This window comes from Eubalaena glacialis, chromosome 7, assembly GCF_028564815.1.
Source record: "Eubalaena glacialis isolate mEubGla1 chromosome 7, mEubGla1.1.hap2.+ XY, whole genome shotgun sequence".
Taxonomy (NCBI): Eukaryota; Metazoa; Chordata; class Mammalia; order Artiodactyla; family Balaenidae; genus Eubalaena; species Eubalaena glacialis.
This window is the reverse complement of record NC_083722.1, coordinates 107,507,887-107,520,041: the sequence shown is the minus strand read 5'-3', so window position 1 is coordinate 107,520,041 and position 12,155 is coordinate 107,507,887. Positions and strand designations below refer to the sequence as shown.

General features: G+C 44.1%; 1 protein-coding gene across 4 annotated transcripts in view; it reads left to right on the top strand.

Annotated features, from left to right (window-relative positions):
• The window catches only part of TAMM41 (TAM41 mitochondrial translocator assembly and maintenance homolog), a 67,818-nt gene that overhangs the window by 40,657 nt on the left and 15,006 nt on the right, over positions 1-12,155 (top strand). For all 4 annotated transcript variants that reach the window (XM_061195593.1, XM_061195592.1, XM_061195594.1 and 1 more), the window contains 2 exons: positions 6,692-6,857; positions 8,132-8,194. In XM_061195593.1, the coding sequence (XP_061051576.1) occupies positions 6,692-6,857; positions 8,132-8,194 (229 nt within the window). The remainder of the gene's footprint in view (positions 1-6,691; positions 6,858-8,131; positions 8,195-12,155) is intronic.

Sequence of the window (12,155 nt, the reverse complement as noted above, 5' to 3'; positions counted from 1 at the left end):
TTTTGATTTCTCCGTCGAACCTGAATGAGATCCTTGTTGGGTAGAGTAATCTTGGTTGTAGGTTCTTCCCTTTCATCACTTTAAATATATCATGCCACTCCCTCTGGCTTGTAGAGTTTCTGCTGAGAAATCAGCTGTTAACCTTAGAGTTCCCTTGTATGTTATTTGTCATTTTTCCCTTATTGATTTCAGTAATTTTTCTTTGTCTTTAATTTTTGTCAGTTTGATTACTATGTGTCTTGGTGTGTTTCTCCTTGGGTTTATCCTGCCTGGGACTCTCTGCGCTTCCTGGACTTGGATGGCTATTTCCTTTCCCATGTTAGGGAAGTTTTTGACTATAATCTCTTAAAATATTTTCTCAGGTCTTTTCTCTCTCTCTTCTCCTTCTGGGACCCCTATAATGCAAATGTTGTTGCGTTTAATGTTGTCCCAGAGATCTCTTAGGCTGTCTCCAGTTCTTTTCATTCTTTTCTCTTTATTCTGTTCTGCGGCAGTGAACTCCACCATTCTGTCTTCCAGGTCACTTATCCATTCTTCTGCCTCAGTTATTCTGCTATTGATTCCTTCTATTGTATTTTTCATTTCAATTATTGTATTGTTCATTTCTGTTTGTTTGTTCTTTAATTCTTTTAGGTGTTTGCCCTTTAATTCTTCTAGGTCTTTGTTAAACATTTCTTGCGTCTTCTCGATCTTTGCCTTCATTCTTTTTCTGAGGTCCTGGATCATCTTCACTATCGTTATTCTGAATTCTTTTTCTGGAAGGTTTCCTATCTCCACTTCATTTAGTTGTTTTTCTGGGGTTTTATCTTGTTGCTTCATCTGGTACATAGCCCTCTGCCTTTTCATCTTGTCTATCTTTTTGTGAATGTGGTTTTTGTTCTACAGGCTGCAGGAATGTAGTTCTTGTTGCTTCTGCTGTCTGCCCTCTCATAGCTTTAAGTTTAATAGGATGCTTACTTTGTCCTCTGGGAGAAGCATTTCTTCTTTGGAAACTAGGATCTCTAGACCCACAGTCCTAAAGTTGTGGAGATGGGAAGCACAGATTGCCCAGGTGGTCCCTGGGAATGACAGTAAGCAAGGCTGTTTCTCCTTTTACCCTGTGGTTCCCAGACTCATGTAGTCTAGCAGTTGGGAACATAGTACTCTATAATGGCCATTAATTTAGGGCATATACTGTGCCCCACTGTCACAGGGTATCATCTCTAAGCTATTGCTCAGCTCTTCTTCAAAGCTCTTTCATTGGGTTTTTCAACAGTGACACTATTGACATTTTAGGCTGAATAATTCTTTGCTCTGGGGGCCAAAAAAGTCCCCTTTTTGAGAACTACTGCTCTCCCAGGCTGGCAGCTCTGGCTCACTGTGTGGTAGGAACAGTGGAGCCGTGATCCTGTGCCCATCCTGCACCACTGCACCTCCTTTGCTCTAACGTGGGTCCCATAATTATGTTGCATGGTACAGCCATGCCAGTGAATCATACGTTCTGTGAGCCCTGTACAGTGGTATTGGCTGAGTCCTGTGGGCAGGAAAGGCAAGCCCATGCTCAGAATATGAGTCACTTCCAGGCAAGATGAGTTGCTGCCCGTTCCCGGGTGGAAGGGATCCAGTGTAGTCAACTTATCACCAAGTGGCTGGTTAGTCTCAGGAGATGGTCGTGTTATGAGGATCTCAGTGTTGGCCTCTGTTGCTGTCAGGATAGACTTTCAACCGCAGCAGTGGCTCAGTCAGACTTGGTGAGTAGAAGCCCCTGATGTTGGATCTAGGCAGAGCCTCTATCCCCACCGCCCACTACTCCTGCTACAAGCTGTTATGCCATCACTGAGATGACAGAGCCTGTTGAATCAACTGGCTAAATTGTTCTTTTGGTTGTTGTTGCTTCTTCTGTGTTGGATGCTCTCTGAAGGAAGCATTAACGTACAGTACAAAGATCTTCATACTTTGTGTCCCCTCCCATAGGTCCATCCACATGCCTCTTCCCCCAAATCCTGTCTTCCACCTTCTAATCTTTTTCCTTTTAGGTCCCTAACCAACCAATGAACCATTGTCCACTCTTTGAGTCTTTATATAGTCTTATCTTGGGCCACTTTTTCCATATAAAGTGGGTAACCAGGTGTGCCACCTGCAGCTTACTCATTGGGACGATAGCCCCTCATCAGTGTCTTCCAGGGCTATCCCTGGGTGCGGCTGTAGTGTATCATTCTCACCCCGTACATACTACAAGCCAAATCATCCATGAAGCAAGCTCAGCCTTTATCCTCCTCCAAAAGCCTTCTTGTAGCCATGTGCATGAGCCAGTGGAGAAGTAGAGCATTATGTGCTGGTGCAACAGTGGAAATTATGGGGGTCTGGGTGTCCTGTTTGTGCAGCTGACTTGTGCCCTCTGGCCTTGCTCATGTCCAGTGCTGGTGTATCTCTTACATCCTACAGTGGATTTCTCTTGAGCTTCCTGACCTTATGACTTGGTGAATCTGGCAGATCCCAGTTCATAACCGGCAGTTCTTGATACATGGTCATTTGATGTTCCATGGTTAGAAGCTCCATCTCTGCCAGGGTGTAGCATCTAGGAGCTGATTTCAAATGGTGTGTGGTTCTTCACTACAGATGGCATGGCCTTGCTCCAGAACCCTAGCAGTCTACATTGTGATCTCCTACTGGGAGCCCACCATAACTTCCCACGGCTTCTCTGTACACTGAGGATACCTTTAGTACCATAGTTTACAGGGAGGTATGGCCCACGTGGTGGAGGGCTGCTTACCCTGCTGCCTGTATCTGTTGCAGAGCTCGTTTTTGCTCTGGCCCCTCACAGACCTGGCATCCTTTTATATCACTGGGTAAATGGCTCTGAGCATTATTCCCAAGTGTGGAATATGCTGCCTCTAGAACCTGAAGAGGCCTATCAGGCAGTGTGCTCCTTTCTGAGTGGTGAGAGGTACGAGATGCCTTAAGTTGATCTTTACTTTGGAGAGGATGTCCCAGAGTGCTCCAGACCACTTGACCCCTAAAAACCTCCCTGATGTGGTGGGCTCCTCAAAATTCATGAGGTTTATCTTTTACCCTCTGGGGTGCATGTATCTACCAAGACCTCCAGTGTACTTGCCCTTTAGTGCTCACCAGGTGACAGTAGCAACATGTCATTGATGTAGTGGACCAGTGAGATTATACAGAATATCCAAATAGTCTGGTTTTCTTTGAATATCTTATGACAGAGGGTGGGGGAGTTCACGTAGCCCTGAGGCAGGTCACAAGGTGTACTCTTGTCTGTCCTGTGCGAATGTGAGCTGCTTCTGATCCTGCTTCCTCTATGGATGGCAGAGAGTGCATTCACCAGGCCTGTGGCCCCGTCCAGGTACCTGAGGTTCTCTTGATACGCTTCAGCAGACTTACCACATCTGGCACAGCCGATACAACGGGGCTTCTAGTTGGTTGAGTTTGTGGTGGTCTGCTACAATCTGCCAGAATCCATTTGGATTTTGTGAAGACCAGACTCAATGGAGATATGATGGGACCGTCAGCTCTAGTATTAGTCAGGGTTCTCCAGAGAAACAGGACCAATAGGATATATAGAGAAAGATTTATTTTAGGGAATTAACTCGCAGAGTTGTGAGGGTTGGCAAGTTTGAAATTTGCAGGGCAAGCCAGCAGGCCGGAGACCCAGGGAAGAGCGTGTTGGACTCTTGAGTCCGAGGGCAAGCTGGAGGCAGACTTCCGTCTTCCTCAGGAAACTTTAGTCTTTTTTCACAAGGCCTTCAACTGACTGGATGAGGCCCATCCATATTAACGGGGGTCATCTGCTGCTCAGAGTCTACTGACTTAAAAAGATACCTTTACAGTAACATCTGGACTAAAGTTTAACCAAGCAACTGGGCCCTATAGCCTAGCCAAGTTGACATACAAAATTAAACATCACACCCCTGCATCCTTCAGGTCTGTAGGTGGCATTAATCTCTGCCATTCCTCCTGTGATGTGGTTTTGTTTTTTCATTACTCTTTTGGCCAGGGGGTGAGAATGGCAGCTTCAGAGCCTTCCACTTGGCCTTCTACGCTGTGATAGCTCCAAAATGCTGTCTGAGAATGTGCTTTCTAGTGTAGGATCAGGATTGGGGAGATTAGAAACAAAGACTTCATCTGATCCTGTGATGGCACTGTGGAGCTCGATGGCCCTTCCTAGCTCTCCCCACTTGGGGCAAAGAGGCCAGGCCTTTGTACGCCTGCATTTTCCAGTCTTTGGATACAGGCAGCTCCCTTTGCCTGAGGACAGTTCTGGGAGGGACTCTGAGAGAGGGAGTCAGCCAACTTTCCCAGCAGCTAGCAGAATGAGTACCTTGCCCCCAAAGCCAGGATCTGGTCGGTACAACACAGCATCCACTATCATATGACCATATCTGCTTTTTTAAAACATCAGCCTTATTGAGATATAATTTACATAGCATAAAATTCAGTGGTTTTTAGTCTATTTACAGAGTTGTGCAACCATCACCACAATCTAGTTTTACAACATTTTCATCACTCCAAAAAGAAACCCCACTCCCAGTAGCAGTACCTAGCTTCCCCTCCCGCCAGGCAGCCACTAATCTACTTTCTGACTCCGTGGATTTGCCTATTCTAGACACTTCCTGTAAATGGAATCATAGAACATGTGGTCTTTTCCATGTCTGCTTTTAAAATGCAATTTGACTCATAATTTAACTGAGTGCTTTCACTTTTGTGTTTTAATGAGAATTAAAGAGTAAGGATAATTAGAATTTTGCAATTTATTTGAACATGTCACCTAATATTTTGTCTTTAAACACATGCTTTCAAACAAAAACTCCAGTGCATTCTTTTCCTCAAGAGAAAGCAGTGGCAAATACTGTTTTCTAATTCCTCATATTACTCAGCCATTTTGGCATCTCTAAAATTCCTGGAAGTTTCATAGGTAAAGCCTTGAAATATAAGATCCTAGTGACCTAATCTCAATACTTGGCCCCAAAATATGAGTCTATAAATGTCATTTCTAGCATATTTTACAGAAATATTCACATTTTTTTGTCATTTATCTAGCCAAAGCTAAGTAGAGGTTGAATCCTGTGAATTTCGGACCATCTCAATGATAAATATGAAATATTTAGGTTAAAAAAACCTTCAGCTTATTGGAGCCACTAAATAATAGCATTTTCTTCTTTTTTGCATAGATTTTATAGATAAAACTAGAAAATCTAGACATTGGCATATACTCAGTAAATATTTGTTGAATGAAAAGAATGGTAGAATGAATGAATTCTAATTATTAAGAAAGTTGGTCATATCTGGAAAATCCAAATCTAAAATTTAATACATTCATTTATCTAATTTTTTTTCTTACTGTTCTCTTAAAGTTAAAACCTAAACACTTGTTAAAAGAATACAAGACAGATTCTTACTGGGAGAATAATGTGATGAGCTGCCGAGGGCAGTGGTACTGGTTTTCACCTTGGCAGGCAGTAGATGTTTACATGATTTTGGAAAAATTTAGTTCCATGATGTAAAATATATTAGACTAGGAGTTAGGGAAGCTGGGTGTGGGCTTAGCTCTATGGTTAACTTTTGATTCACAGGTTTCCAAGTAAAGTCTAATGCATAGTTTTATATATGTTTTATTTCTGTATTTTTCTTTAAATTTGATGTATTTTAGAATACACTGGGAACAGAAACCATTGGTATAACTTACTGCTATTTAAGAAATAATGACAACTAAGCTTTATTGGTGCAGTTATTCATCCTCTTATTCAACCGATGTTTTTTGAGTACCTACTATGTGCCAGGGGATTAAAAGTGAATAAAGATTAGTCTCTGTCATCAGTTTATTCCTACAGTTTATGAAATACAGCATGGTACATAAAAGGCCCTACAGACAGGAGACACAAATTTAGATCCCACTCTCTGATTGGCTGCATGTTACTGGCTATGTTACTTTGTGCCCCTGTGTTTAAAATGAGTACTTGGGGAACTTCCCTGGTGGCGCAGAGGTTAAGAATCCGCCTGCCAATGCAGGGGACATGGGTTCAAGCCCCGGTCTGGGAAGATCCCACATGCCGTGGAGCATCTAAGCCCGGGCGCCACAACTACTGAGCCTGTGCTCTAGACCCCGTGAGCCACAACTGCAGAGCCCACATGTCACAACTACTGAAGCCCGGGCGCCTAGAGCCCGTGCTCCACAACAAGAGAAGCCACCGCAATGAGAAGTCCGCACACCACAACAAAGAGTAGCCTCCGCTCGCCACAACTAGAGAGCTCCCGCGCGCAGCAACGAAGACCCAATGCAGCCAAAAATAAATAAATAAATAAGTAAAATTTAAATAAATAAATAAAAGAAAATGAGTACTTGGATGTGCCGTTGTGTCAATGAATTTTAGCTGAAGCTTTACTTTCTTTAACTACTGGATTTAGAACAAATAGAAATTTTAAAACTGAGAGTCAAAAATTGATTATTGAAAGAAATTTCTATTAAGTACAAATAGAATATCATAGGAAAAGAATTAACTTGTTCGAAGGAACTTAGAATCCTTAACACCTAGGCATTCAGTTTCAGAAAGGAGAAAGTCTCCTTAGCACGCTGCCTAGTCTACTAGGTGTGAGTTCACATATGTTTGTGTGGTTTTAAGGAGAAGCCATGTGCTTTGAATATTTATAGAATTCAGAGCACTTTCCATAGACATCATCTTTTTTTTTTCCTTAGATCGATAAAAGCCCAGAAGGACAGTTCACTCAGCTAATGACATTGCCCAAAACCTTACAGCAACAAATAAATCATATTATGGACCCTCCTGGAAAAAACAGAGATGTGGAAGAAACTTTATTACAAGTGGCTCACGACCCCGACTGTGGAGACGTGGTGCGTCTAGGTACGTGCATGAATCTGACGGGGAGGAAGTGTTGGCCGGAGGGGGTCGGGGGGAGCAAACTTTGTGGCTGAGACGAGTTCTCTATTCTTTCTTGCCTAGTGAGATGGAGAGAGAGATTTCCTCTCAGAATAAGAAAGCACTAACAGTCTGGGGGTTTTCCCAGCCTAAATTCTTGTTTGTTTGAAGTAGGGTGCTGAAAAGTACTTCTATTTTCAGATTCCTGGGTCCTAAATCACTGACAGAGAGGGAAACAATGATTCTTTTGGTCCCAAGGGCATAACTTTTAGAAGTTATTTCAAAGACATGTGTTTGTTCTTCATGGTGGTCTGAGGAGGATGGAGACTGGTGACATTTTTAATGCTTTTATAACATCAAGAACACCACTCTCCTCGGCCGACGCCCCCTCCGTGTGGCTCCTGTGCACACAGTAGGTCTGCTCCAACACAGCCCCTGTTCCTCACGTCATCCCCAATGTGGACCAAAAATCTGAGCCTGATCTTCAGAGACTTGCTGCCTTTTGAGGTGTTATAGGTAATTTACAAGGTCAGTCAGTAAGTAAGGAAATCATGAAATTGAAAATGATGCCCTCCCTCAGATGAGCACACCATTTACCGTTGAGTAGGTATTTGCTGAGCTTCCCCAGGGAGCAGCCCGGCCACCTGGCAGGATGCGAGTCACAGTGACGGTGTCGCGTGAAGAGACCTGCCCAGCGGGCAGAGCGGAGCGTGTGCCTAGGGTGCCGGGTACCTCTTCTGAAGATACATGTGGAGGCGTGTCTTTTCTGGTCGTGGTGTGAGTTCTTCTGCCTTTCTGAGGGCCTGAAGGATTGTCCCACTGTCCTCACCGAGGAGTCCTCTGAGTGATTTCAGAATAAGTTTTCCTCCTAGGCAGAAACGTTTGGTGTTTTCTTCCCCAATCTTTTCACATCTTGGAATTGAGAACCAGCAGACTTAAGCGGATTTTAAAGTGAAAAAAATGACCTTCGAGCGTCACCTAACCCACTGGTTGTAAGATGAGGCGTCCCAGGCCCAGAGTGGGGCGGTCATTTGCTTGTGTTCACACAGCTGGTCAGCGACACAGCTGGTCGTTGACACAGCTGGCAGCTCGTCTCCTGGACCTCGATCCTGATACTCTTTTCACTGTCACTCTGACACCAGAGATAGATTTGCTGGTTTTATTGGATAGCTGGAAAGAATATTTAGTTTCAAGTTTTAAAAGTGTTAGGATGACTCACATCTGGCTTTTTTGGCATCGTTATTGTTTTTTTCTCACAGGGCTCTCAGCAATCGTGAGACCTTCCAGTATGAGACAGAGCACCAAAGGCATTTTCACTGCTGGTAAGAATTGTTAAAAATCCACACTTAACATACCTGCTGGATTGAGCAGCCTCAGTGCTCCTGGTTAAAATGTAAAGCTTTATCTGTATCCTGCAAGTACTTGTGAAATGCTGAATTTTGATGGTCATAACCTAGGACACGGCAGTAACGTATAGACAGGCAGACAGTGCTGTAATCTGGAGTCTGAGGTGCTGCTGGGAGGATTTGCTGCCCCTCTGTGTTTTCCCACTTCCTCCTTATGTGCAGGTTTCCCCTTGCGTTTTTATATCTATGGGAGTTACACATGATATTGTTGCAAAAACAGCAGTACCTTGCCCTCCCCCTGCCCAATGTTCCTCTCCAGAGACAACCACTGCTGACTCTCCTGGTGGGTTATTTTTGTTTTCACTGCTGTTTCTCTGGATAATGAGCTTATATTGCTGCTTCTCTCCTTTTAATTTTAGGCATCATCTGTGGACTTCTCACTCTAGTAGATTAGAATTCAACTGCCCCCCCCATCGCACGCGCACACACACACACACACCCGCACCCATCCCTCCGTGTTCCAAATATGGTTGTGCCGTAGCTTTAGCGAAGCCAATCTTGAGTTTCCATTGTCTGACTGTATTACTGTGATTCATAGCTGAGCCACGTGATACACTTTTCCTTGCCTGCACAGCTTTCTTTTCCCACAGAGGCTGTCGTCACCTGTCTCATGTGAGGAACCCTGTTTCCTGTATCTGGTGTCTTTGATTTTTGTGGCGCACAGCCTCATTTTGGTGAAGCACACCATCCAGGAACCTCGTGGGAAAGGGTGCAGGGGAGGCAGATTTGGAGCCCATGTGTGGCCAAGTGTATCTTTAGTCCACCCTCACGCCTGACTGAGACTTAGGCTGGAGATGATTAGAAATAGTTGTCCTTTAGAATTTTGATACCATTGCTCCAATTATCTTCTCACTTCTAGGATTGCTGTCGAAATCCAAAGCCGTTCTGATTCTTTGTGTATGTTCTTTCTGGAAGCCTTTTAGGCCTTCTTTTAACCCCAGGGCTCTGAAGTTTCTCAGTGGTGTGTTTCGATGTGAGTCTGTTTTTATCTGTTACACTGAATTCTCATTGCCCTTCAGTTTGGAAACTTAGAGTATAAGAATATAGGAAAAATGTATTGTATTCGTTCTTCCCATCTGTTTTCTCTCTTCTCTTTCTGGAACTCCTTTTATTCAAACATTGGACCTCCTAGACTGGTCCTTTGGTTTTCTTTCTTTTGTGTCCTTTTTTTGATCTCTTTGTCCTTGTGCTTTGCTTTCTCCACTTTAGTTTCCATTGAGTTGTTTTATTTTTGTTATTTTAATTTCTAGGAGCTCTTTTCCTTTTTCGTTCTCTGAATATTCCTTTTTTTTTTTTTAATTTAAAACATCCTGTTCTTGTGTTATGGGCTTAAACATTTGAACATATCTTTGGATATTGCCAAGTTGCCAAAGTGGTTTATCATTTTATCATCCCACTAGGAGTAAACGAAAGTTCTTGTTTCTCCCCATTCTTTCTAACACTTGGTATTGTCTGATGACGGACTTTTCCAGTTCAGTCTCTCTTTATACAGCTGTCTGCTGAGCATCCCTTATGTGCTCGCCACGCAGGATACAGGATGAACCCTGTACCATCCTGCCTTCAGGGGCTTCATCATCTAGAAGGGGAGACAGACACATAAATAGAAGTTTGCAGCACTAGGGATAAATGGCATAGAGGGAACCTGAAGAAGGGAGTGGTCTTTCAGCCTGGTTCTGATGCCTGGGTTGAGATTGCCAGGGAGCTGCACGATCACACCTCTTAACACCTCGCTCCGGCTGCCTGGGGATACAGCCAAGTGTTGCCCTCCTGAATCTTTGGAAAGATTCAGCCCGTCAACAAAGGTTTAGTAGCACGTGTGCCAAATCTACTCAGCTAAAGATTGTCCTACCACTCAGGGGTGCATAGCTTTGCATTTCCAATTAAGATATTTATTTAATCTGTTTTCTTGCTGATTTATCCTGGCAAGGCTGAAGATGAGGTGCTTTTGTTTGCTTGGGTGGCTCAGGCTATTAATCTGTGTTCTGCATGATTGCAGCTCCCTTACCATAATCCTCCTTGGGTGAGGCTGGATGCTTTGGCTTTTTTAATTTTTGGCTTCCTGCTATAAGCAACTACTAGATTTATTGATTTTTTTTTAGTTGTGATAATGGTGGTGTTATGGGGTTAAAAAATCATTTTCTTGTAGAAATACATACTAAAATATTTACAGATGAAATGACAGGATGTCTAAGAATTGCTTCAAAAGAAAACATGTTGGAGGGAAGTGGATAAGGGGGGGATGACTCAAGATTGGCTGTGAGTTGATACATTCTTGACGCTGGTGAAGATACATGGGAACATATTCTGCTGTTCTTTTATAAGCTTGAATTCATCTCTAATAAAAGGTTTTTAAAAATCCACCCTCATCATCTCTCTTTTTTTTTTTTTTTTTTTTTAATCTATTTTTGGCTGCATTGGGTCTTCGTTGCTGCATGTGGGCTTTCTCTAGTTGCAGCGAGCAGGGGCTACTCTTCATTGCGGTGCACGGGCTTCTCAATGCGGTGGCTTCTCCTGTTGCGGAGCACGGGCTCTAGGTGTGCGGGCTTCAGTAGTTCTGGCACGTGGGCTCAGTAGTTGTGGTGCATGGGCTTAGTTGCTCTGCGGCATGTGGGATCTTCCTGGACCAGGGCTCAAACCCATGTCCCCTGCATTGGCAGGCGGATTCTTAACCACTGCGCCACCAGGGAAGTTCCATCCACCCTCATCATCTCTTGACACGTCAACCTGAAATGGATCTTTGGTCCTCTTTCCTCTTGTTCTTCCTGGTTGCCAGCAGAGGGCAGTGGGTATCATCTCATGGAACCCTCAGCCCAGATTTCCTTGTGGCGGTGGAGTGCCCAGTGCTGCCTCGTCTGAGTGCTCACTGCTTTTCTCCCTTCCCCTCTAAAGATGCCTCATTGGATTGTGGAACCAGAGTGACAGAATGTCTGCAGCCTGCTCTGAGGTTGCAGGAATTGTGGAAGGTGATACGCATTCCTTCAGATTCGCTGGGTTTGCTTACCCTGTGCTCTGGCTTCTCTGGTTTATGGTGGTTGAGGGCTATGATGAAGGTGGCCCAGGCCAAGGGCAGGGGTTTGTGAGCCTCAGAGATTAGGGTTCGAACTCCAGCTTAACTACTGTGACTTGGGTAAGTTACCTAATTTTTCTTAGTTTTAATTTCAGAGGGATAATTATGCCTGCCTCACTGGGTTGTGAAAATTATATCTTAAGACATATAAGAGCACCAGCGCTGTGCCTGGTCTTTCCTCTTTGGTATCATTACCTAAAAGCTTCCTGACGTCTCTTTAGAACATGCCTCCTTGCATTTTCCTATTCAACTAGCAGTAGCCCCGTCACTAGGTCTCCAGCTGGAGTAAACTAGCAACCGTAGGCCCTGAGTGGCTGGTTTACTCTTTCTCTGTCCTCTGACTTCACAGCAAGCTTCAGAACCTCTCTCCTCCTGTGCGCTGCTCCTTAGAAGTCCTCTGGATGTGGTCACAATTGCTGTTGTTGTGCCTGGCTTGTGCTGGGTGCATCTTCCTGAAATCTCCCAAGTTCTGCCTCTGGTCAGGTTTTCAGCCAGCTGATGTATCACCTGCAGGGTGAGAAAACCCCAGGTTATTTGGTTGCACTTTTCCTCCTTTGTAGCCCTTATCATTCCTCCCCTCTGCAACCAGCCACTCGTAGTGGGGGTAAAAAGGAGGGGTCTCCTTAGCTAGTGAATAACTTTTATATTCAAATATTGTTAAATTCAGAGAGAGCGAAGCTAAGATTGTGATAAGAAGGCCTTGGCTGAAGGTCGTAGTTCATGTCTTCGCTCTGTAACCTTGGTATGTTAACAGCCCTTCTTCCTTGAAGTGGAGGGGATACTAATACCCAACTCGTGGCATGTTGTGAG